At 43.9% G+C, this 21,273-nt stretch overlaps 1 protein-coding gene across 1 annotated transcript; it reads left to right on the top strand.

Moving 5' to 3' along the window:
- Positions 1 to 14,483: 14,483 nt before the first annotated feature.
- On the top strand, positions 14,484 to 18,671 carry Tmem215 (transmembrane protein 215). The gene is made up of 2 exons (XM_075967512.1): positions 14,484 to 15,099; positions 15,386 to 18,671. The coding sequence occupies exon 2, from the start codon at positions 15,444 to 15,446 to the stop codon at positions 16,137 to 16,139; it is 696 nt and encodes a 231-aa protein (XP_075823627.1). The 5' UTR covers positions 14,484 to 15,099; positions 15,386 to 15,443; the 3' UTR covers positions 16,140 to 18,671.
- The last annotated feature ends 2,602 nt before the right edge of the window (positions 18,672 to 21,273 follow it).

The following is a 21,273-nucleotide window of genomic DNA, read 5'->3' as shown; positions in this document are numbered from 1 at the left end:
GAGTATTTGGCAAAGACTTTTTCCCATCCTACAGGCTCTTTGCTCTGCAATTGTTTCTTCTGTTGGATCCCTCTTTGTTTTTCTGGCATGTGTCGGTTTTCTGGACTGTTCCTTGCTTCTGGAGACGGCTGCAGGAAGTCCTCTCCAAGGCCTCTGCCTTGGTGAGCTTTTCTCAGTTTCAGGTCCTGTGTTAAGGTCTCTGATCCATCTTAATTGGTTTGACTTGATAGATTTCTGATACTTTCCTCTGTTTCTCTTTGGGATGACAATCACTACTTCTTACCCTGACTCTGTCTTTCACCAGCTGTCACAGAGGCCACCACTAGTCTCCTGTCTTACTCAGACACCCCAGACAAAGCTCTGGCAATAAAAATTTAAAATAAGACAATTTTTATGTTACCTTTTTTGTGTCACACTTAAAAAATAATTTTATAGTTTCTTCTACCTAACATCCTCTCCAGGAGGAAGGGAGCCAGTTGAGGTGACTCTAAATAAAGGGGCACCCCTGAGACAGGCTGCAAAGTCCCCAGCTTTTAGGGCAGAATGTACTTCTTGACTTTGCAGGAATCTGGATTTTAACATCTTTGCAAGGCTCTCAGTAAATGGTGCCTTCTCCACATGGTGCTTACAAAATTGAAACATACATCAAGAAAGTAGCTCGTGGAGGCTGAGCCCAGACCTATTACTAATGGACACTGCTCTACTTTTGTCTCTCTTGCTGCGATAAAACACTCTGACCAAGGCAGCTTAGGGAGGAGAGGGCTTCTTTGGCATAGAACTCCAGGACGCAGTCTATCATAAGGGAAGGTGAGGCAGGAACTCAAGGCAGTAACCTGAAGGCAACCTTGCCCTTCCGATCCCTTTGCCCCCACTCCACAGCCAAGAAGCCCAGTGGGAACTCTGAGGGCTCTGGTTTCCAGCTGACTCACAGGCGAGTTTATGCTCAGCTAACTGGGCCACCCGACAGCGATTAGCAGTCAAGACAATCTCCAACAGATACGCACACAAGCCGGCCTGTTTCCTAATGGAGTCTCTCATCTCACGTGACTCCAGGCTGTGCTGAGTTAATAGTTACAGCTAGCCAGAACAGCCACCATGCTGGACAATATGGCTGTCCATTGGCCTAAGCACAGTTACTAATTCTTACCTCTTCGGCTGTCTTTCAGGGATGTCTCAACATTTCTACAATCCCAATAACTCTCTTCTTTTTCCTGAGACTGTGATGGGCTTAATCTCAAAACACACACTCCCAGAAATCGCTCCACCTTTCAGTGTTAGCATCCTGAAGAAAGGGGGCACATATTCTTGGGCTGACGTCTCCGTCCATCAGACAGCTTCGTGCTTCACAATGTATATATTCTACCTCCCAGTGTTGCCATTTCAAAAGTCATATAACACTTTATGTTTTTCACAGTAACTCTAACAACTACAAATAATATCTTGATATAAAAATCTTGGCATATGACAGTTGTGAGTAAATTCTTTTCATTTCTGTCTAATAAATAGTAAAATGAGTTGGTAGTAGGTGTTGCCACAGCAGATCTAGTATCAAAATTTCAATATGGCACTGCATCAATATGTTTAATGGAAAGGAGCATTTTTAAGATGGTGAAATGTTGCTCAGAGGACACAGTTTCCGTAAGGTCAAAAGATGACATTGAGAGATCTGTTATGCATCATATGTGCAATTAGTAACAAGATATTGCACCCTGAAAACACACAGTATATCACTAAAACAGCAAATATGAGTGCTCCCTCTGTAAAAGGGGCAACACATATATCCCATAGCTTGATCAAGTCATTCTACAACACACATACATACCACACACACACATACACACACACACACACAAGCTTCTGGTCATATGTTATAAGTACATAGATTTTTGTCAATTAAAAAACAAATATTTTAAAAAGAAAATCAGATTAATCTTTTTGGGATCAAACCCATGAGAATTCTCTATACCCAGCTCGTTAAGATTCCTGAGAGTCTATTTTATTACCCTCTCTTTATTCCTATCCCAGAGATCTTTTGTGGACTCAGAAGAGAAACAAGGTAAGGAAGGCAGGCTGGTGAATAGGCTCCATCCTGTGGAGCAAACGGATGTTCAGTCAGCCTCAATATTACTTCTCCTATCTCATTAGACTTTTCAAAAGTTCCCGGTAACAACACTGTAAATGATTGCTTTGCACACAAGGTTTTATGCCACTGATTATTCTCACAGGAGAGACCGCAACAGTGATCATACCTGGGCCAAATGGACAATAAACTCTGTAATGACTTAACAAGAAAGTTCTGTGGTGACGAAATCTACACAACCCGACATGGTAGTCAAGAGCTGCCTGTGACTACAGAAACTCAGATAGCACTAGAAACATAGATAAGACAACCAAGAAATGGAATTTTAATCAATTCTAGCAGTCTCGTGGAGCTTATGGTTGTAATAGTAGACAGTACAGCACATGCATTTCTATGTCTTATTTACCTCACCTCTGGAGACCGCCATGAAATGACCACCACCACCCCCCATTCTGATTCCATAGCCTTGAACTCAATGGCACAGGCAGAGCCCCGATGTGGGTCTGGAGAATCCAAGGGCAGTAATGAAGGTTCAGGTCATGCCTCAACCGTCAAGCTCTCCTGCACATTTGGCGGTCCCAGCGGATATGAGGTCAGGCCAAAAGGACTTTAGTAATTTCATGAAAATGGGCTGGTGTATGTATGGCAAGCCTTGAGAGACTCTTGCTTCCAGAAAGTCAGATGTGACCTTGCTTCTGCATGAATGGTGGCCCCCAACTGAGAGCCTCTGGTGAAGCAGGGATGAGGTGAGAGGATCTGTCTCTATACTTCAAGATCAAACGCTGGTTCATTTGATGCCAGGGCTGGTTTTTTTTTTTTTTTACATCAACTAGTAATTCTTCTCAACTTTCTTTTTCTTCTTCTTTGACAGGGTCTCTCTATATAGTCCTGACTGGCTTAGAATTCACCATGTAGACCAGGCTGGCCTTAAACTCACAGAGTCTACTGAGGTTAAAGGTGTCCACCACCACATCTGGCACATTGTCTTAAATACAATGACCATAAAACAGGCTTTCAAGGCTTTTCAGGTGTCTGGATAGATTCCTTGCAATTAAGAAGTAGTCTCAGTTTATTCCCAACACCCGTACACAGGAGTCCTCATCTCGGCACAGCTGTCCGCAGCCCTGCTACTATTTTCATAGACAAATTTCATGGGGGAACATGGCATAACGTTGTCACTGAAATTTGCTTTTCTTAGATCTCTGCACACAAAACGCCATTACAATACCTGTCTTGGGAACTGAGCAGATGGCTCTCTGGGGCCGTATTTGCTGTGTGAGGATGAGGGCCTGAGGTGAAATGCCCAGTGTAGCAAGCTTTGTCGTCAGACCTTCTTGGATCAGCAGCCCACAAATCATGACAGGGACTTATTATTACTGTGAAAGCTTGGCTTTTAGCTTCGGCTTGATTCCAGCTTGCTCTAGAGCTGCTTCTATTAATCTGCCTCCTGTCGTGTGGCTGCTATTTTTCCTCAGCACAGCACATCCGACTTGCTCCGAGTCTACTGTTTTATCTCCACTTCTCTTCTTTCCAGAGTCCTCTCTCTCCCCAGGAATCCCGCCTATTCTCTCCTGCCTAGCTATTGGCCACTCAACTCTTTATTAAACTAACCACGGTGACACATCTTCACACAGAGGAAGCAGATATCCCGCAACACCCCAGCATCCATGTAAAATGTCAGATATGGCCACCTGCATGACTGGAACCCCAGGCTGTGTGGGGTGGAGACAGGAGGATCCCGGGAGCTTGCTGGCTGCCAGTCTGGCTCCAGTTCCATAAAGCACGTATCCAAAGGAATACGGTAGTGGTACAACAGGATGTCTGGGCCTCCTCTGGCCTCTATGAGTACACAGATGTATTCCTGTGCCCACATGTATGCAGACACCACACACATATACGGCAACTCACACACATATACTCACAAATTAGTAAAAATAAAACAAAATGCCCCATCTTTTCCATTTTTTTCTCTCACCTGCACCCACTCACCTCTATCATCTTATTTATCTTCTCCCCTTAGCAGAAACGTTTTTATTCCCCTCTGCCTCCAGATCTTTTCCTTTCCTCTCTCTTAGTCACCTCAGGCGGATCTCAGCCTCCTCACCCCACAAGCACTGCTCCTCAGGGTGGCCAGTGACCTCCACGGTGTTGACTCTAAGGTCACATTTTACTCTTCAGCACACTTGACCTGTCCTAAGAATTGGCACAATATTGTTTGTTTTTTCTTTCATTTGTTTATCTGAAACAGTCTCACTCTGTAGCCCAGGATAGACTTAAACTCATGACCATTTTCCTGTTCCATCTCCTGAGTGCTGGCCTTACAGGCAAAGTCCACCATGCGTAGCTTGATACAATACATTTTGGAAGACTTTCTTCTTTTGTCTTCTTAAATACATTTCCATGTTTCCACCTTACTGGTCAGTTCTACCCAGCATCTTTTATTAGTTCCTCAGTCCACAGATTCAAAATACTGGTTTTTGTTTGTGTAAAATATCATCCATATTTAATATATACAATTGGACAAGATGGCAAGTACGTTTACGGTCTTGGAGATGAAGATAGATTAGTGATACTTACCCCCATACTAACCATACCAGTTATGTTTCCACAAGCAGAGTCCCAAGCCTCCCTTTTCCCTACATACTCCCAACACTTCCCTTCCATCTTTCTAGTAACGGCATGAATCATGAATCTCATAGTGGATTTAATTGGCAGTTCCTTGATGATTAGTGATGTTCAACACTTTAAATATGCCCGCTGGTCATTTGTGTATCTTCTTTTGAGAATATCTATTTGAGTTCCTTGCCTATTTAAAGTACTAGTTAATTTGATGCTAAGTCATTTTAGCTTTGTAAATTGTCTAAGTCGGTATTCTATTGCTGTGGAGAGACACCTTGCCCCTGCAACTTTTATGAAGGAAAACATTTCATTGGAACTTGCTTACAGTTTCAGGGGTTTAGTCTATTTTCATTATGGCAGGAAGCATGGCAGCACACAGGCAGATGTGATGCTGGAGAAGTACCTGAGAGTCCTACCTCCAGATCCATGGGTAGTAGGAAGAGAGAAACACTGACCTGGTTTGAACTTCTGAAACTTCAAAGCCCCTAGTGACACACTTCTCCCAATAAGGCCACACTTCCTAATCCTTCTCAAGTAGTACTACTCCCTGGTGGTCAAGCTTTTGAATCTATAAGGCTATGCCTATGGGAGGCATTCTTATTCAAACCATCACATCTATCTTTTGATTACAAATTCCTTATCAGATGAATGACATGCAGGGATTCTTCTCCATTATGTAGATAATTCACTCTACTGAATGCTTCTTTTGATAGGCAAACACTCTTTTGTTTGATGTGATACCATTTGTCTATTTTTTCTGCCTCTCTTCTGCAAGTCATATTAAACAGCATTTCATCTATTTTGAATTACTTTTGTATATAATATCAGATAAGGTTCTAACTTCACTCTTTTACATGTAAAATATTCTGTTTTTCCAAACACAGTTTGGTGAAGGACTACCCTTTCCTTATTTTGTATTTCTGTCAACAGTGCTAAAAATCAGTTAACAGTATATGGATGAGTTTGCTTCCGAATGCTCTGTTCTATTCAGTTGTTTTGTGAGTCTATTTTTATGCTGGAATCATAATGTTTGGAATACATAACCTATGATATAATGTGATCAGAAACCATGAAAGATCAAGTTGTGTTCTTGATTAAGATGCTTTTGGATGGGGGTGGGTGATGGTTTCACGAGACACATTTTCCCTGTTCCTGTGAAAAGTTCCATTGAAAATTTGACAGAGATTTTGTAAGTCTACAGAGTCTCTTGATAAAATGCACATTTTTAATGATATAGACTTCTGCTCATTTGTGTATCCTTCAAGTTTTCTTATTGGTGTTTCACAGGTGGAAGTTTGCAGATCTTCTAACTCTTTGGTTAGGTTTATTTATAAGAACGTTATTCTTTCTATTGCTCAACATCCTTAGTCATCAGGGAAATAAAATCAAAACAACTCTGAGATTCCATCTTATACCTGTAAGAATGGCCAAGATCAAAAAACACTGATGGCAACTTATGCTGGAGGGGATATGGAGTAAGGGGAATACTCCTTCAGTGCTGGTGGGAGTGCAAACTTGTACAGTTACTTTGGAAATCAGTATGGCTGTTTCTCAGGAAATTGGGAATCAATCTACCTCAAGAGCCAGCAATAGCACTCTTGTGCATATACCCAAAGGATACTCAATCATGACACAAGGTTACTTGTTCAGCTCTGCTCATAGCAGCATTATTCATAAAATAGTCAGAACCAGGAAATAACCTAGATGCCCCTCAACCTAAGAATGGATAAAGAAAATGTGGTACATTTATACAATGGAGTATTATTCAGCTGTAAAGAAAGCAATGGCATCATGAAATTTGCAGACAAATAGATGCAACTTGAAAAAATCATTCTGAGTGAGGTAACCCAGACCCAGAAAGACAAACACAGTATGTACTCACTCATAAGTGGATATTAGATGTAAACAAAGGATAATCAAGCTACAGTCTACAGCCCTAAAGAAGCTAGAGAGCAAAGAGAATTCTAGGCTTTCCTAGGAAGGGGAAATAGATAAGATCTCCTGGATAAACTGGGGGCAGGAGGTAGAGGGAAGGGGATGGGGGGTGAGAACATGAGGGATCAGGATAGTCGAGTTGGGGGAGGGACAGAGAGGAAGAGCAATGAAAGAAATGTCTTGGTAGAGGGAGCCATTATGGGGTTAGGGAGAAACCCGGTGCTAGGGAAATACCCAGGAATCCACAAGGATGACCCCAGCTAAGACTTCTAGCAATAGTGAAGAGGGTGCCTGAACTGCTCTTCTCCTGTAATCAGATTGATGACTAACCTAATTGTCATCATAGAAGCTTCAACCAGTAACTGATGGAAGCAGATGCAGAGATCCTGGGCCAAGCTCTGGGGGTCCAGTTGAAGAGAGGGAGGAAGGATTATATGAGCAGGGGAGGTCAAGATCGTAACAGGAAACCTACAGAGACAGCTGACCTGAGCTAGTGGGAACTCATGGATTCTAGATCAACAGCTGGGGCAGCCTGCACGGGACCGAACTAGGCAGACTGCATATATAGGTGACAGTTATGTGGCTTGGTCTGTTTGTGGGGCCCCTGGCAGTGGAATCAGGATTTATCCCTGGTGCATGAGCTGACATTTTGGAGCCCATTTCCTATGGTGGGATGCCTTGCTCAGCCTTGATGCAAGGGGAGAGCTTGGTCCTGCCTCAACTTGACATGCCAGGCTTTGATGACTCCCCATGGGAGGAGGCTTTACCCTTTCTGAGGAGTGGATTGGTGGGGGGGGGATGATGGGAGGTGAGGGAAATGGGAAGAGGGGAGGGAAGGGGAACTGTGGTTGGTATGTAAAGTGAATTTAAAAATTTAAAAAGAAAAAAGTTTATAAAAGAATTTTATTCCTTCTAATTGTTTTAGAAACTGGATATTTAAATTTTTCTTTTTATATTCCTCCTTGTTATTATATAGTAATATAACTGATTTTATTATGATTTTGTGTCAAGAAATTTTGCTGAATTAATTTATTAGTGTTGACAAATTTCTGGTGGAATCTTCAAGGCAATACATGTGTGTATAGATATATGAAATATTGTATCATCTTCAATCAGAAATTTTACCTTCTTCCTTCCTGGTTTGGATGCCTGTTATTTGGTCCTCTGATCTAGTTGCTCAAGAAAGGACTTCTAGCCCCTTTTCAAGTACAAGTATAGAGAATAGGCATCTTCCTCATTTCTAGTCCTAGAGGAACTAGAAGCTTCCAGCCGTTCACCACTGGATATGGTACTAAGTATGGGTTTGTCATATGTGGCTTTTGTTATGCTGGGAGTATTCTTTCTAAACTCAACCTTTGAAGAACTTTTATCATAAAAGGATGGCCAATTTATGTCTGATCTTTATAGACTTTTCCTGTATATATTATTATAATCATTTAAATAATATCCTTCATTCTATTACTGTATTGTGGCATATTTACTTATTTGCATATAGAAACCCATTCTTGAGTCTCTAGTACAATCTTATTTGAGCTTCATAGTATGTTATTGGCAGACGGATTTTTCTTTGGGCTGCCAGTTCACACACATACATAAAAAAAGGCACCGCGATTTATTATTATTTAGGAAAGCTCGGCCTTAGCTTCAGTTTGTTCCTAACTAGTTCTTATAACTTCAAGTAACCCATATTTCTTAATCTATCTTCTTTTGCGTGGTTCAGTTACTTACTCTGTACTGCCCATGCCGCCTTCTCTGCGTCTGGCAGGTAACTTCGCCTTTCTTCTTCCCAGAGCTCTCTCTGTTCAGAAGTCCCTGCTATACCTCCTGCCTACCTATTGGCCATTTAGCTTTTTATTAAACCAGTCGCAGTGGCACATCTTCACACAGTGTAAACGAATATTTCACAACAGTTACTGAATTCAATTTGCTAGTATTTTGTTGAGAATGTCTCATCTACGTTCATCTGAGAATGTCTCCATCTGCGTTCATCAAATATGTTGCCTTGTAATTGTCTTTTCTCATGGGGTAGCTTTGACATTAGGGTAATTCTGGACTCATAAAATGGTCTGGAAAATGTTCTCTTCAATTTTGAGGAAGAGTTTAAGAAGGATTAGCATTAGCTTTTCTTTAACCATTTGACAGAATCCACAGAGAAACCGTTAGAGCATGGGATTTTCATTGCTGGGGATACTGAGTACAGATTCAGTCCCTTACCTGTTGTTATTGGTCTGTTTATATTCTTTGGTTTACTGAGATTTTTTTTGGATAACTTAGTCCTGGGAGGTCACATGTTCTAGGGATTTATCCATTTCTTTGGAGTTCTTTTCTCTTTCATGCTGTACATAAGTGTATCCAATTTGTTTCTCTTTTTAAAGGACCTACTGTCAATTTTATTAAAACTTTCAGTTTTAGTATCTATTTATACACTTCCCTTTATTATTTATCCCTTCAACTAACTTTGGATTTAATTTGCTTTTCTCCCCTAGTATCTCGACGTGTAAAGTTGGGCTGATTACCTCGGTCTTCCCTCTTTCTTCCTATAATATTTAGCTCTATAAACTTGCCTCTGAGAACAGTTTTGGCTGTATACTGTAAACTTTTATATGGTATTTCAATTTTCTTTGTCTCAAGACACTGTTTTTTTGATCCCTCTTTGAACCACTTGTTTAGGAGCAGGTTGTTTCATTTTTACGTAATTGTGAATTTTCCAATTTCCCTCCTTATTGAATTCTGGCTTTATTCTACTATAAATGTAGTAAAATCTTGATGTGATTGCAGCCTTCTTAAATAAATTTAGTAAGCCTTGTGGTTTAACACATGATCTATCCTGGAGAATATGTGCGCGATGAAGGAACATGTAGCCTGGTACGATTGAATGTGACGGTCTATGTATGTGTGCTGACCCTACTGCTGTCCAGGTCTGCTGCAGCTTTACCACTGGACTATTGTTATCACTAGACAAAACTCCCTGTCTTCATCTTCCAGTTTCCAGAAGCCCCATGGACCAGGGTCCTGTAGCAGTAGGGAAACTGAGGGGGGAAAGATGTGATGTGTGGTAAGAAGGCCCCTGAAGGGAGATGAGTCCGGGGTATGCACTTCACTGTCAAATATGTGGTTGGCTCCATGCCTTTGTCCCTATGCTACAAAACTGGCCTCAGCCTAACGGTGACTTTGTAGCACCTAGAAGGAAGACACAGAACACGCCAAAGCTGGCCCATTGTTGACACGGCGCCATGAGCACACAGACACTGATATCCAGGGTCTCTCACGGCACCTTGTAATCTGTATCGCTCTAATCCACGTGCATGTCTTATTCTCTGTAGTTCTAGAGAGGCAGGCTGGCTCGTCCTGCCTGTCTGCCCGGTCCCTAGCATAGCACCATGCACATCATAATCACTCAAGTACGAATAACTGAGAAAAATTAAAATGAAACTTTCTAAATTTTATCTGTATAATAGAGTCAGGGTAGCCACCAAATCCCATCATGCCAGGTTGGGAAATAGAGCGTTCCTTGTTTCCTCCCCAGACACCCACTTCCCAAGCCTTGTTTTGTTCTCTGAATTTTCTCTTACAAGAGATGCTTTTGTTCATGATTGTACACCTGCACGGGATTGCAAGAACTGCTTAAAGTTTTAGAATTCTGGCGCTATCGGTCCACATGGGCAAGAAAGTAAATATGGAGATGCCTCTCTATCCCTGAGTGATGACTCCCATCTCCACCCACTGTCTGTGCTGATGTAGGCAAGAACACCTGCCATTCAGAGACCATCTCAAGGTACTCCCGGGAAAGACTGGCTTGGAGAGTGAGCCTTATAATTAAACAGTAATTGGGTTTCCTGTGGTTTTATGCCCAGGTCTTACCCAGTGCCTAAGGAGATGAACTGCATGGCTTAAGAGGCAGAATGGAATTCACTGTTTCTACAAATAAGAGGAGGCCTTTGCCTGACAGCCCTGCTTTCGTGAGAACCCAGTTGGATTTCCAGCGCTATAGTTGGCATATCTGCCCAATACTGATGTCAGTTCAGCCCCTCAGAAGTGGCTGCCAGAAAACTGAGGAAGAATAGAGCTGAGAAGGGGTTCAGCCAATTTCTCCTCCAAATATTTCCTCCATCTGAGTCCGGTGGCAGATTAGAAGCCTCACCAGTGAAACCTGGTGAAGGAAAAAGGCCAAGATAACACCCAACCATCTCCTTTCTTGCAAGAGAAAAGATTTATAAATGAGTTGTGTCTGAGAACCTGTGTGTTCTGGTCTCCTTTTCTGTTGTCCATCCTGAGAGAAGTCATGGCAGGGACTCAAGACAGGAACCACAGAATAGAGCTACTTACTGGTTTGCTCTCCACGAATTACTCAGGTATCTCATGGACTTCTCATTCAGCCCAGGACCATCTGCGCAGGGGTGGCACTACCCACAGTGGGCTGGACCCTCCCACACCAATCACTGCTCAAGGAAATACTCCAATAACCTTTCCTATCAGCAATCTGAGGAGGACACTTTCCTTGGGGTTTCCTCTTCCCAGATGACTCCAGTTTGTGTCAAGATAACAAAAATATAACAGGCACACTGTGTCTGTGTATCTGTGTATCTGTTCCGTGTATCATGTGTACAGGTTCATGTGGTTGCCACCTGGGTGTGAAGGTCATCGGTTGAAATTGGGTGATTTCCTCTATTATGCTCCACCTTATGATCTGAGACAGGGTTTCTCACTAAACCTGGTGCTCATGCATTCAGCTAAGCCAGCTAGCCAATGGGCTCCAAGCATTGGAGTCTCGATCCCCATTTCTGGTGTTTAGGACATGCTACCACACTTTTAAGTGGGTGCTAGGCATGCAAAATGGAGTCACTATGTCTGTAAAGCAGGCACTGTACCAACAAAACTATCTCCTCAGCCCTGTATATAAATTTATTTAAAGTGAGATCTCGGAAGGCATACAGGTGGCAGCCAGGGAATATCAAGAAAGCAAGTGAAGATAATACAGCTCAGTTCAAGACAGGAGGACCAGAAACTCACTCTGAGCAGTGACTGGTCTAAAGACCATGGGGCAGGGGAACACACCCTAAACCTGGCTCTATAAATTCTATATAATGAAGTGTTCCTCCTTCATTAGCACAGTCTGCTGTACAAAACACCGCAGGAAGGGGGGAACTTAAAACACCCCACCAAGGAAGAAATCCCAACTGTCGTGATGATGCTGCCTGCCTGCTGCCCACAGAGCCAGAAGGCAGTGTTGGGTGCCCTGGGCCTGGAGTTAGAGACGGTTGGGAGCCACCGTGTAGGTGCTGGAAACTGAACCCAGGTTCTCTGCAAGATCAGCAGGTGCTTTTAACTGCTGGGCACCTCTCCAGCACCATGATGTGATTTTTTTTAAACTAATGTACTTTCACTGTACTTTGCCTGACAATATGTGCCCACTGGAATGTCTGTTATGGGGGAAATCAGCCATGGTATAAAACTAAAAGGAGAAAATTTGGGAAGAAGAAGGGACTCAGAGGAAGAGAGAGTAATGGGGATGAATATGTTCAAAATATACCAATACAGGTGTGAAAATGTCACCATGAAGCCTAATATTATATATAACTAATATGTTCTAGTAAAAACAAAATAATAAAAATAACCTTAAAAGAAGAGGAAACCTGGGATGGTGGAGTGGCTTTAGTAGGGTCAGGGAGAAAGCCAGAGGACTTAGGAGACGAAACTCCAGAGGAGAGAAAAACAGCTTCTAGTTCCAACTATGCTGTTGGCGTACAGGATATAAGGCGCTCACTGAGAAAGGGAAGCTTGGAGGACGGGTGAGTTCCTGCTGGCATTTGAACGTGAGCTGTCTGAAGATGATCCAAAGAACAATATCAAGCAGGCAATTGGATGCTATAAGCCAGAAACTGAGGGAACAGGACGAGTGAAAGAGGCTGAGGAGCCATCAGGCTGTCCAGGCTGTTTGAAACGACCCTGGAAAGAGGGGCAAGGCAGGCAAGCTCAGAGAGGAGGGCCAGCGACAGAACAAGTTCCACTTATTAAAAAAAAAGAGGAGTCTAGTACATAGCCTCCAAGTGAGTGGTGGGAGGATGAGTGGGCACCAATAAAGGATAAGGGGGGGCTTCAGGGAGAGAAGAGTGTTCTGTAATTGGAACAGTACAGGTAATTAATTGGTTTCCCCCTTTTCCTGAACAAAACCGACTTCCACAGCAGCAGTGAGTCTGGGAAACAGACTAACAGGTGTGGGTCCTCAGGCTCCTCTGCCGCCCAGACATAAGCAGATACCTGCACTTGGAGAAGACAGAAAAGCCACACTTTCCTGGTCCAAATAGCCGCCCGTCTGGTCCTTCACCTTAGCCCTCCACCCTTTCTTCTTCCTTACTTCTTAAGTGGTTCTGCACCCAAAAGTGCAGCCGCAACTTAATAGGCTTGAATACAAGAGACACACACGATAACACCAGAATAAAAATGAGAAGAAGCCCGGCTTCTGGTGACCCTGGCTGAAGTGAGAAACCGGTGGATCCACCTTGGCTCTTCCCTCTGCTTCAAGCCAGGGTGCGCTAACCCATCCGAAATTGCTCTTCAAAACCAATTTCTTCCAAGGACCTCTCCAGTCTTGGGATTCTTCTGGCCACATCCCAGCTTGCCTGGCGTCATGAATGAGGCTCCAAGCTCTGACTTACACCCGCTAACCTGATGGCACCATCTGTCAAAACCTTGAAAGCTTTCGTTGATCTCTGCCGAGCCCCCCCCCCCCCCCCCACTGTGCTTAACCGCTTAGTGGGTAAAGCCAAGCATCCTCAGCAACAGGCAGGTCTCTGATGATTTGGCTCCCACTTTCCGTGTGGAGAGCAGTAGGACCGTACAGTATGAGAGGAAAAGAGTCTACATCCCATTTTGAACACGAATCATGCACCAAAGCCGTGTGCTACGAACTTTACATTTATGTAATATTCACAGTGTTTGCTCAGATATCTAGTGTTAAAAGTCTCCTGCCAGAGTGAGAATATGAGCAAAGAGGTCAAGACCCATTCTCTTTGGATGGATACCTTGCGCAGCCTAGATATAGTAGGGAGGGCCTTGGACCTTCCCCAAAGCAATGTGCCTTACCCACTCTGAGGAGTGGATGGGGGGTGAGGTGGAGGGTAAGTGGAGGGAATGGGAGGAGGGAGCAGGAACTTGGATTGGTATGTAAATTTTTTTTAAAAAAAAAAGATGGTTTGTTTTCTTTTAAAAAATAAAATAAGTTTCCTGACAATTATTTTTCAGGAAAGTGGTGTCACTCTGGTACACAGGGCAAGCTTAGTTGGAAAAGGCTTGGGTATCAAAATTCCTTCCCCAGAATCCGAGCGCCTCAACATGAAAGAATGTACTTTTTACCTTCCTACTTCTTCTCCTCAACCTTAAACGGTCCAGGTGAAGAATTATGGCCTCATAGAGTCGTCCCTTTGAGCCTATACATTCCGTGGACCCTGCCCCAGACTAGCAAGACAGGAGTCAAACAGTGCAAAGCTACCCATCGCCAGGCAGGCCTGAACCGCCAAACCAAGGCCTCTCCTGCTGGCTACCTGGACGACCCTGAATGAAGACCAGAACTGGGATCCCTTTTTCCTTGCCCCACTGGTTGCCATTGGAACCATGGCTGTGGGACTGAGTTTCCAAAGCCATCTTCTGCCAAGTGCAGAACTGGGAGACCAGAGGAGGAGACTCTGGTGACTCCTAGAAGCAGGCAGGTCTTAGCGCTCCTACAGTCGGGCGCACTCCTGGGGTGCTCAGGTCAGGCGGGAGCAGAGTGTGACCTGGTTCCTTCGAGGGCACCTCGCGCCTCGAGGAGCTGCCCGGGAGAGGGGTATGGGCAGCCCCAGAGCACGTGGCTGCTGTTGGGGCAGAGGCATCTCTCAGGTCTGGAACTGGCCAAGGCAGCAAGTCCCCTTTTCACCTCCCGCTGGCCCCGGACCCCTCAGACCCTGAATTTGGAACCCAGACTCGGACGTTGCACCGGCTGCCTCGTGGGCAAGAGGATCTGCTCTCCCTCTTAGGGCAGCGGCTTGGACGCGATTGGACCCGCCCGCCCGCTCGCTGCTCTGGGACGAAAGCCCCTGGAGCCTGCTTGGCGTGACCACCCGGCTCTGACCCCCTCGCGCCCCCGCGCGTCCATCTCTGTTCCCAGAGCGGTGCAAGTGATGTAAGGCGGCCAGGCTCGCGCGCTTTCCTCCTGCCGGGACAGAGTCCTCCCTCCCCGCCGGTGGCAGCGCTGCGCGCCCACTCTGCTCGCTGCGCCAGGCTCCGCTTCCAGAGCTCCGGAGACCTACACGCCAAGAGCCAGGCTGAGAAAGACCCTCCTCCTCTGTCCCACCTCCTATGTGCGGTGTCGGTGGAAAAGCCAGGCTCGGCTCTCGGAACCTAGGGAGAGGATCAAGGGACATCCTATACGAAGGTTTCTGGAGACATTCAGACTCTCCCCATTTACGGGAGGTGGCAGGAGCCTTCAGGTAACTTGGTGACCCTACTTGGTGCACGTTGATGTGAGAGAGACAGGGTTGCAATAGTAGATGGGGAGGGGGAGGATGGGGGAGGAAGGAAGGGAGGGATGAAAAGAGGGGAGAGAGAGGAGGAGGAGAGGACAGGAGAGAGAGAGAGAGAGAGAGAGAGAGAGAGAGAGAGAGAGAGAGAGAGAGAGAGAGAGACTGAAAGACAAGAGTCTTTCAGAGATAGCAAGAAAGAGTTGGTGGGTGGGAAGTTGTGAATTTTTTAACCCCTGTGGTTTCACTTCCACAGAGGAGAGAGGGGGTGCTCCCTGGCTACCAAGCAGCTCCCAACCTGAATGGAGTGAAAGATGCGGCCTGATGACATAAATCCGAGGACTGGGCTGGTGGTGGCCCTGGTCAGTGTTTTTCTGGTCTTTGGCTTCATGTTCACTGTCTCTGGCATGAAGGGGGAAACTCTGGGGAACATCCCTCTGTTGGCCATCGGGCCAGCCATCTGCCTACCAGGCATCGCAGCCATTGCCCTGGCCAGGAAAACCGAGGGATGCACCAAGTGGCCTGAGAATGAGCTACTCTGGGTCCGCAAGTTACCCTGTTTCCGGAAACCCAAGGACAAGGAAGTGGTGGAACTGCTGAGGACCCCGTCAGACCTGGAATCCGGCAAGGGGAGCTCAGATGAACTGGCTAAGAAGGCAGGCCTCAGAGGGAAGCTGCTCCCACAGGGGCCAGGTGAGGTGCCTATGGCCAGCTCCATTACCACCCCCACCCCTACAGAGGAAGCAGAATGCCAGAGTCTAGTCCAGAGTGGGCGTCAGGAGGAAACGTCCAGATATCTGGATGGCTACTGCCCCTCGGGCAGTTCCCTCGCCTACAGTGCCTTGGATGTCAAGGGCTCAGCTGACCGCCCTGAGCCCGAGGACAGCATCTTCTTTGTACCCCAGGACAGTATCATCGTCTGCTCCTACAAGCAGAACAGCCCTTATGACAGATACTGTTGCTACATCAATCAGAGCCAAGGCAGGTGGGACCACGAGACAATAGTCTGATCTGAGCAGCCAAGGGTCCCGTGTTGACAGATACGTTGCTACACTCAGCTCCCAATGGAAGAAAATCTCTGCTCCAACAGCCTTCATACTCTTAGAAACTGGCATGGTATGTGATGGGGTGCAGACCTCTGGTGCCTGATACTTGTGTAAATACGCATGTAGGGGGCAGATTTTAGGGACGAGCTGAGGTTTACTTCTCGTTAGGGAAGAGGAAGTAAATAGGGAAAAAAAGTTCCATTTGCTTCTGAACAATTTAAACAATGTTGAATGCTTTGTAAAGCAGCCCCCCAAAGTGCTAGAAAGCCCCTGGTGACAGTCAGGGCATCTAGAGCCAGGTATCAAAGGATGCAGGGCTGTCCACACAGAAGCTGGCTGCTTGTGCCTGAAGAAAGGGGAGGGAAAGTTTGTGTTCCTTTATACAAAATGAGTTTTGCCTGTTGAAAATGTTGAAAAGCTTTTCATGTATGGCAGCTGCTGGAAGAAATAAAAATCAAGATAGAATAGGTAAACCCTCCTCCTTAAATGGGTTGGATTTCGGAGGAAGGGGACTTAAATATAGCTGGAATGTATAATTGAGTCCTGGCCTCTAACAAGGTCACTTTTCAAATAAAGTGTTGATTCTGTTATGTGAAAAGTTATTATTTCAGATGGCTGTGTTACGTCTTAAACTCTTCATTTGTGTTGATTTGCTGGAACTTTATCTGAAGTTTCTAAATATTTACTAACATTCATGTATTTCCTTACCAGGTGCAAAATGACTTGATGTAATATTTTCATAGATTAGAATTCTTTTTATCAAAACAAAATTTACATACACACACACACACACATATATATATATATATATATATGTCTGTCTTCAACATTTCGTAGAGGCATGTACTAGGAATTACTATATGCCTTTTAAAACATGAAACTGCAAAGGGAATTAACTAGTCCTGAACATTCTGAAAAATCTGAATGAAATGCAATGGTCATAAGCATCTGGAAATGCTGTCATGTGAACATTTGTTCAACAACCTCCCACCCCCAACCACGATTGTAAATGCCAATGAAACAAGAGTTCATTTCTAAGATTGAATTGAAGCTCATATTTCATTAAGTTCACTGGACCAGTAAAATTTACATGATAAAAATCTCAGTATTTTCTATTTTGTGGCTGAGGGAAGAAACATCACAATGGTAGCCTAAAATTTACTTCCTGTTTTTCTTGCTTAATTGCAACCGATAAGAATAACCAGCTGAAATGTCATTTTACCCCTCTTGTAAGAATAAATGCATTTATAGGAACAGTGACAGATTTAGTCTTGAGAATTAGGATTATTTTATACTCTTCAATGAAATTTAATTCTAATTATTATACCAAATAGTTTTAGTCACCTCCCAAAAGGTGACTTGAGGATAAAAAAATTGGGGAGCTCATCTCTTTTATGTATTTGAAGTTCAACTCTGTGATTCTTAAGTCAACCGTCCTTAAGAATTATACTCGTAAAAGTCATAATTTTTGAATGATGTTTGAGATCAAAAGTATGCCATCTTTTTAGTCAGGCCTCAATGTCTGGAAATGATATGCTTGATCCTGGACAGAGTTCATCTTCCAGCTCTTCAGTTTCCTACTCTGTGGAAGAGGAATGGGGGAAAGAAAGACTGATTTACTCTAAATTGTTTGCCGCATTCATTCCCAGGTAGCATATTCTAGAATAGTAAATCAAAGGGATTACTGTGTTTTGCAGCAAGTAAGCTACAGCAAAATGCATGCCCATGTTATGCAATACATGGTCAAAGCCATGCAATGTGGATTAAATTGCTACTTCTCAAAAGAATTCTATAGATATATGAAAGCAGATGTATTCCATTACTAAATATTATCTATTAGACATCAATGCATTCCTGGGCACTGAAACTGAAAATATCGAAGGTAAGATATTTTTGAAGAAAAAAAATGTTTTAATGTTGATGCAAGCCAAAGCAATGCCATACAGCTTTGCAGCCCATGGGCCTGACTGCAGGACTGTGGTGGCGAGGGGAAGTTTCCTAAGTCTCAATAGCTGTTTCAAAAGCAGAAAATAGGATTTATATAGAGAAGGTTATTGGAAACGCAGTAACAAAGTCTTCTCCCATGCTTGCCACTGTTGGCATTGTCAGAAGCAAGAGGGTAGAACAATGCTTGTTTGGGCTCAGCAAGTCCTCCATGGGTCTGAGGAGAGAGGACTGGAGTGTCTGCTAAGGTCTGAAATTTGGGGAAGTTGCCTTCTGGAAACAGTTTAGAATTTTTCACATAATGTGTACGTGTGTGCACAGAGTCCCGTTTCCAAGTCAAGGGTCAAATACTGACTTAGAGATATAAGCTATTTTTAATCACATTTTCAAGTTGCATTTCAGGAAAAAAAATTCTTCCATTTACCTATTTAAAATGCAGAAGCTATCTAAGTATACATTTGTGTATGTTTTCCTGTGCTAAATGAATTGGTTTCAGATGTCGAGCTGGGAGATTTAACCTTCTTCACCCAAAGAATAAAATGTGAGTTGTGACTTGTGTGGATTTTTCTTAGCATCTTCCACTGAGCCACCCCCTCCTCTCTGCTGCAGGGCGGCCTGTGTCCTAATCAACACTGTGGTTCTATTCGAGGTGAACCTGTTGTTCTTTTGAACAGAGATATAAGAAAGGGGACAAAGGTGTCCCAAGCCCTTAGAGGAAAAGGGAACATTCCACTCATTCAAACCTACAGCCTGAGAAATTACTAATATTAACATAAGAAGCAAGAGGGCTGTTCCCTGACTCCTTTAAGAACTCCCAAGCTGCTAGAAATCGAAATAGGCACTAGTTCCTTTTTCTTTGCTATTAATTCAAATACTTGTTTTCTACTTAATGCAAGGTAGGCATTCTACTTTTGAAATGTCTCTATTCAACTTCTTTTGCTGTGTGTCCCTACTTAATTAGGACCACAGGTTTTTTCCCCATCTGCCTATTTCTCGATTCCTAAATGTGAATTCAGCCAAGACACGCAAGCTGGAGCATTGGACAACTGTTTCAAGATTTACTCTCTGTTGCAACCATTCTGGGGGAGGGATTCAAGTACAGTTAGGTTCGGGCTCTCCTCCAGCTCAGCTTATCAACTGCTCCGAAGTGTTCTCAGTACTGTGGATCTTGACATCTACTGAGCAGACACACACAGAGGAGGAGGGAGGGTTAAGGACGCTTCTCTCCACAGGTTCGGATGTCTGCTTACTAGGGGCGGCCCTCTGTGCCCACAGCACTGACAGCTAAATTCACTATCTTTGCCACCATTGTGATTTTTATCATATTAAAGAAAAATATCCTTGCTGGGCATGGCAGTCATGGTTCTGTAATCCCATCACTTGGGGGGAGGGGGGGCAGAGGCAAGAGCATCAAGAGTTCAAAGTCATTCTCACTGTAGATTGGGGGACAGCCTGGTCTGCAGGAGACCTATTGAGAAAGGGAAGCTGCGTTTGAGAATCCGGATTCCTAGCATCCTAACAGAACTGCTTTATTCCTATCTCGCTGCCCCATCTTCCAAACCTGTCCACGTGCATATGCAGTGTAATGATTATAGCAGCCTGCTTTTCTTTTTCTTGTCTCCCTTAAATAACCTGAGCGTGCTACCCCTTTCTGTGTGTTATGATCATCAGTTAATAACTGTAATAAGCCATTTTGGTGGTTCCATAATCCATCATGCCAATCTTATTGCTGACCATATATATAACAGTATTATGGATGTTTTTTACCATCTGGCCACAGAAATGAAAACTCACCATTGAAAAGCTGTCTCCTTGCATAGGGGGCAGAAATATGTAACTGTTCATATTGCTGCTCATCTTCTCTTCACACATGTAGCTCTAAGACCCAGGGTGGAAGGCAATACGATGTTGCTTCAAAACGCCTTCTCAACACTAGATTATAACAAGGTCGGCCTTCAAAAGCACAATGTCCAGCAAGCAAAAAATAAGTGGATAGGCTTAATTGATGGTAATTTCTAGTATTCCAAAGTATTTTTCTTTTTTTCTTTCTTTTCTTTATTCCGAAAAGCTAGCCCATGCACCAGGAATAAATCCTGGTCCCATTGCTAGGGGTCCCACAAACAGACCAAACCACACAATTGTCACCCACATTCAGAGGACCTAGTTTGTTCCCATGCTGTCAGTCTGGAGTCTATGAACTCCCACTAGCTCAGGTCAGGTGTCTTTGTGGGTTTCCCCATCATGGTCTTGACCCCTCTTGCTCATATGATCCCTCCTCCCTCTGAAAGTTAAATGTGAAGATTTTTTTTTTTTTGCAATTGACCACTTCTTATTTTCATAGAAACGGGCAACTGTACGTAAGTCTTCAGCCTGAGGCAAGACCATATGGAGAAAATTTGCTTTGAAACTCATCTTCCTATAATTCAGCAGAGTGTGAGCAGTCACCTGCTGTGCTAGCGAGCTGACCACCGGAACCGCTCCAAAAGACACACTCTGATGGCTTTGTCAGCTTCCTCACATGCTGTGTGGCAGCTTCCTTTATTTAAATGTGTTTTAAAATTTTTATTCATTTTGGTAACTTTTGTCTCACTCATTTTTTTGTTTCTTTTGATTCTTTTTACTTTATTTTTTGTTTGTGAGAGAGAAAGAACATGAAGTTGGGTGGATATGGGGGTGGAGAGGATCTGGGAGGAGTTAGGGGAGGGAAAATATATAAAATTTTTGTATGAAGAGATTTTATTTTTAAAAGTTGGGTGATGAGATAAAATTTAGCTGGTGATGTAGAAACCATGCAAGCAGCCATGGAGCACAGACGGAGGTCAGGGAACAGTTCGTAGAAGTCAGTTCTCTCCTTCCACCATGTGGATCCCAGGAACAAACTAACACCAATAGGCTTGATAGCAAGTGCCTTTACCCACAGAGCCATCTTGCTGGCCCCTGCAGCAGCTTCTTGACTCCCCAGCTACAACCTGCAACTGGCTACCAGAGCCTTTGTCTAAGAGCTCCCTGGGGAAAAAGATGATATTTGGTCCTTCCTTTCCTCATTTTTCCCTCTAAAATGCGTCCTGCCCTTGCTGAGTGAAAACTCCAAATGGCACCATTTAGTCACACTAAAAGCCTATTTCCCTTTTTATATTAAGTATAATCAGCAATA

The sequence above is a fragment of the Microtus pennsylvanicus genome, chromosome 3 (assembly GCF_037038515.1).
Source record: "Microtus pennsylvanicus isolate mMicPen1 chromosome 3, mMicPen1.hap1, whole genome shotgun sequence".
Classification (NCBI taxonomy): Eukaryota; Metazoa; Chordata; class Mammalia; order Rodentia; family Cricetidae; genus Microtus; species Microtus pennsylvanicus.
Note: the sequence above shows the minus strand (reverse complement) of the source record. Positions and strands in the feature narration are given on the sequence as shown.

Excerpts from the sequence above, each read along its gene's own strand:
- Tmem215 (XM_075967512.1), top strand. The coding sequence starts at position 15,444 with ATGCGGCCTGATGACATAAATCCGAGGACTGGGCTGGTGGTGGCCCTG.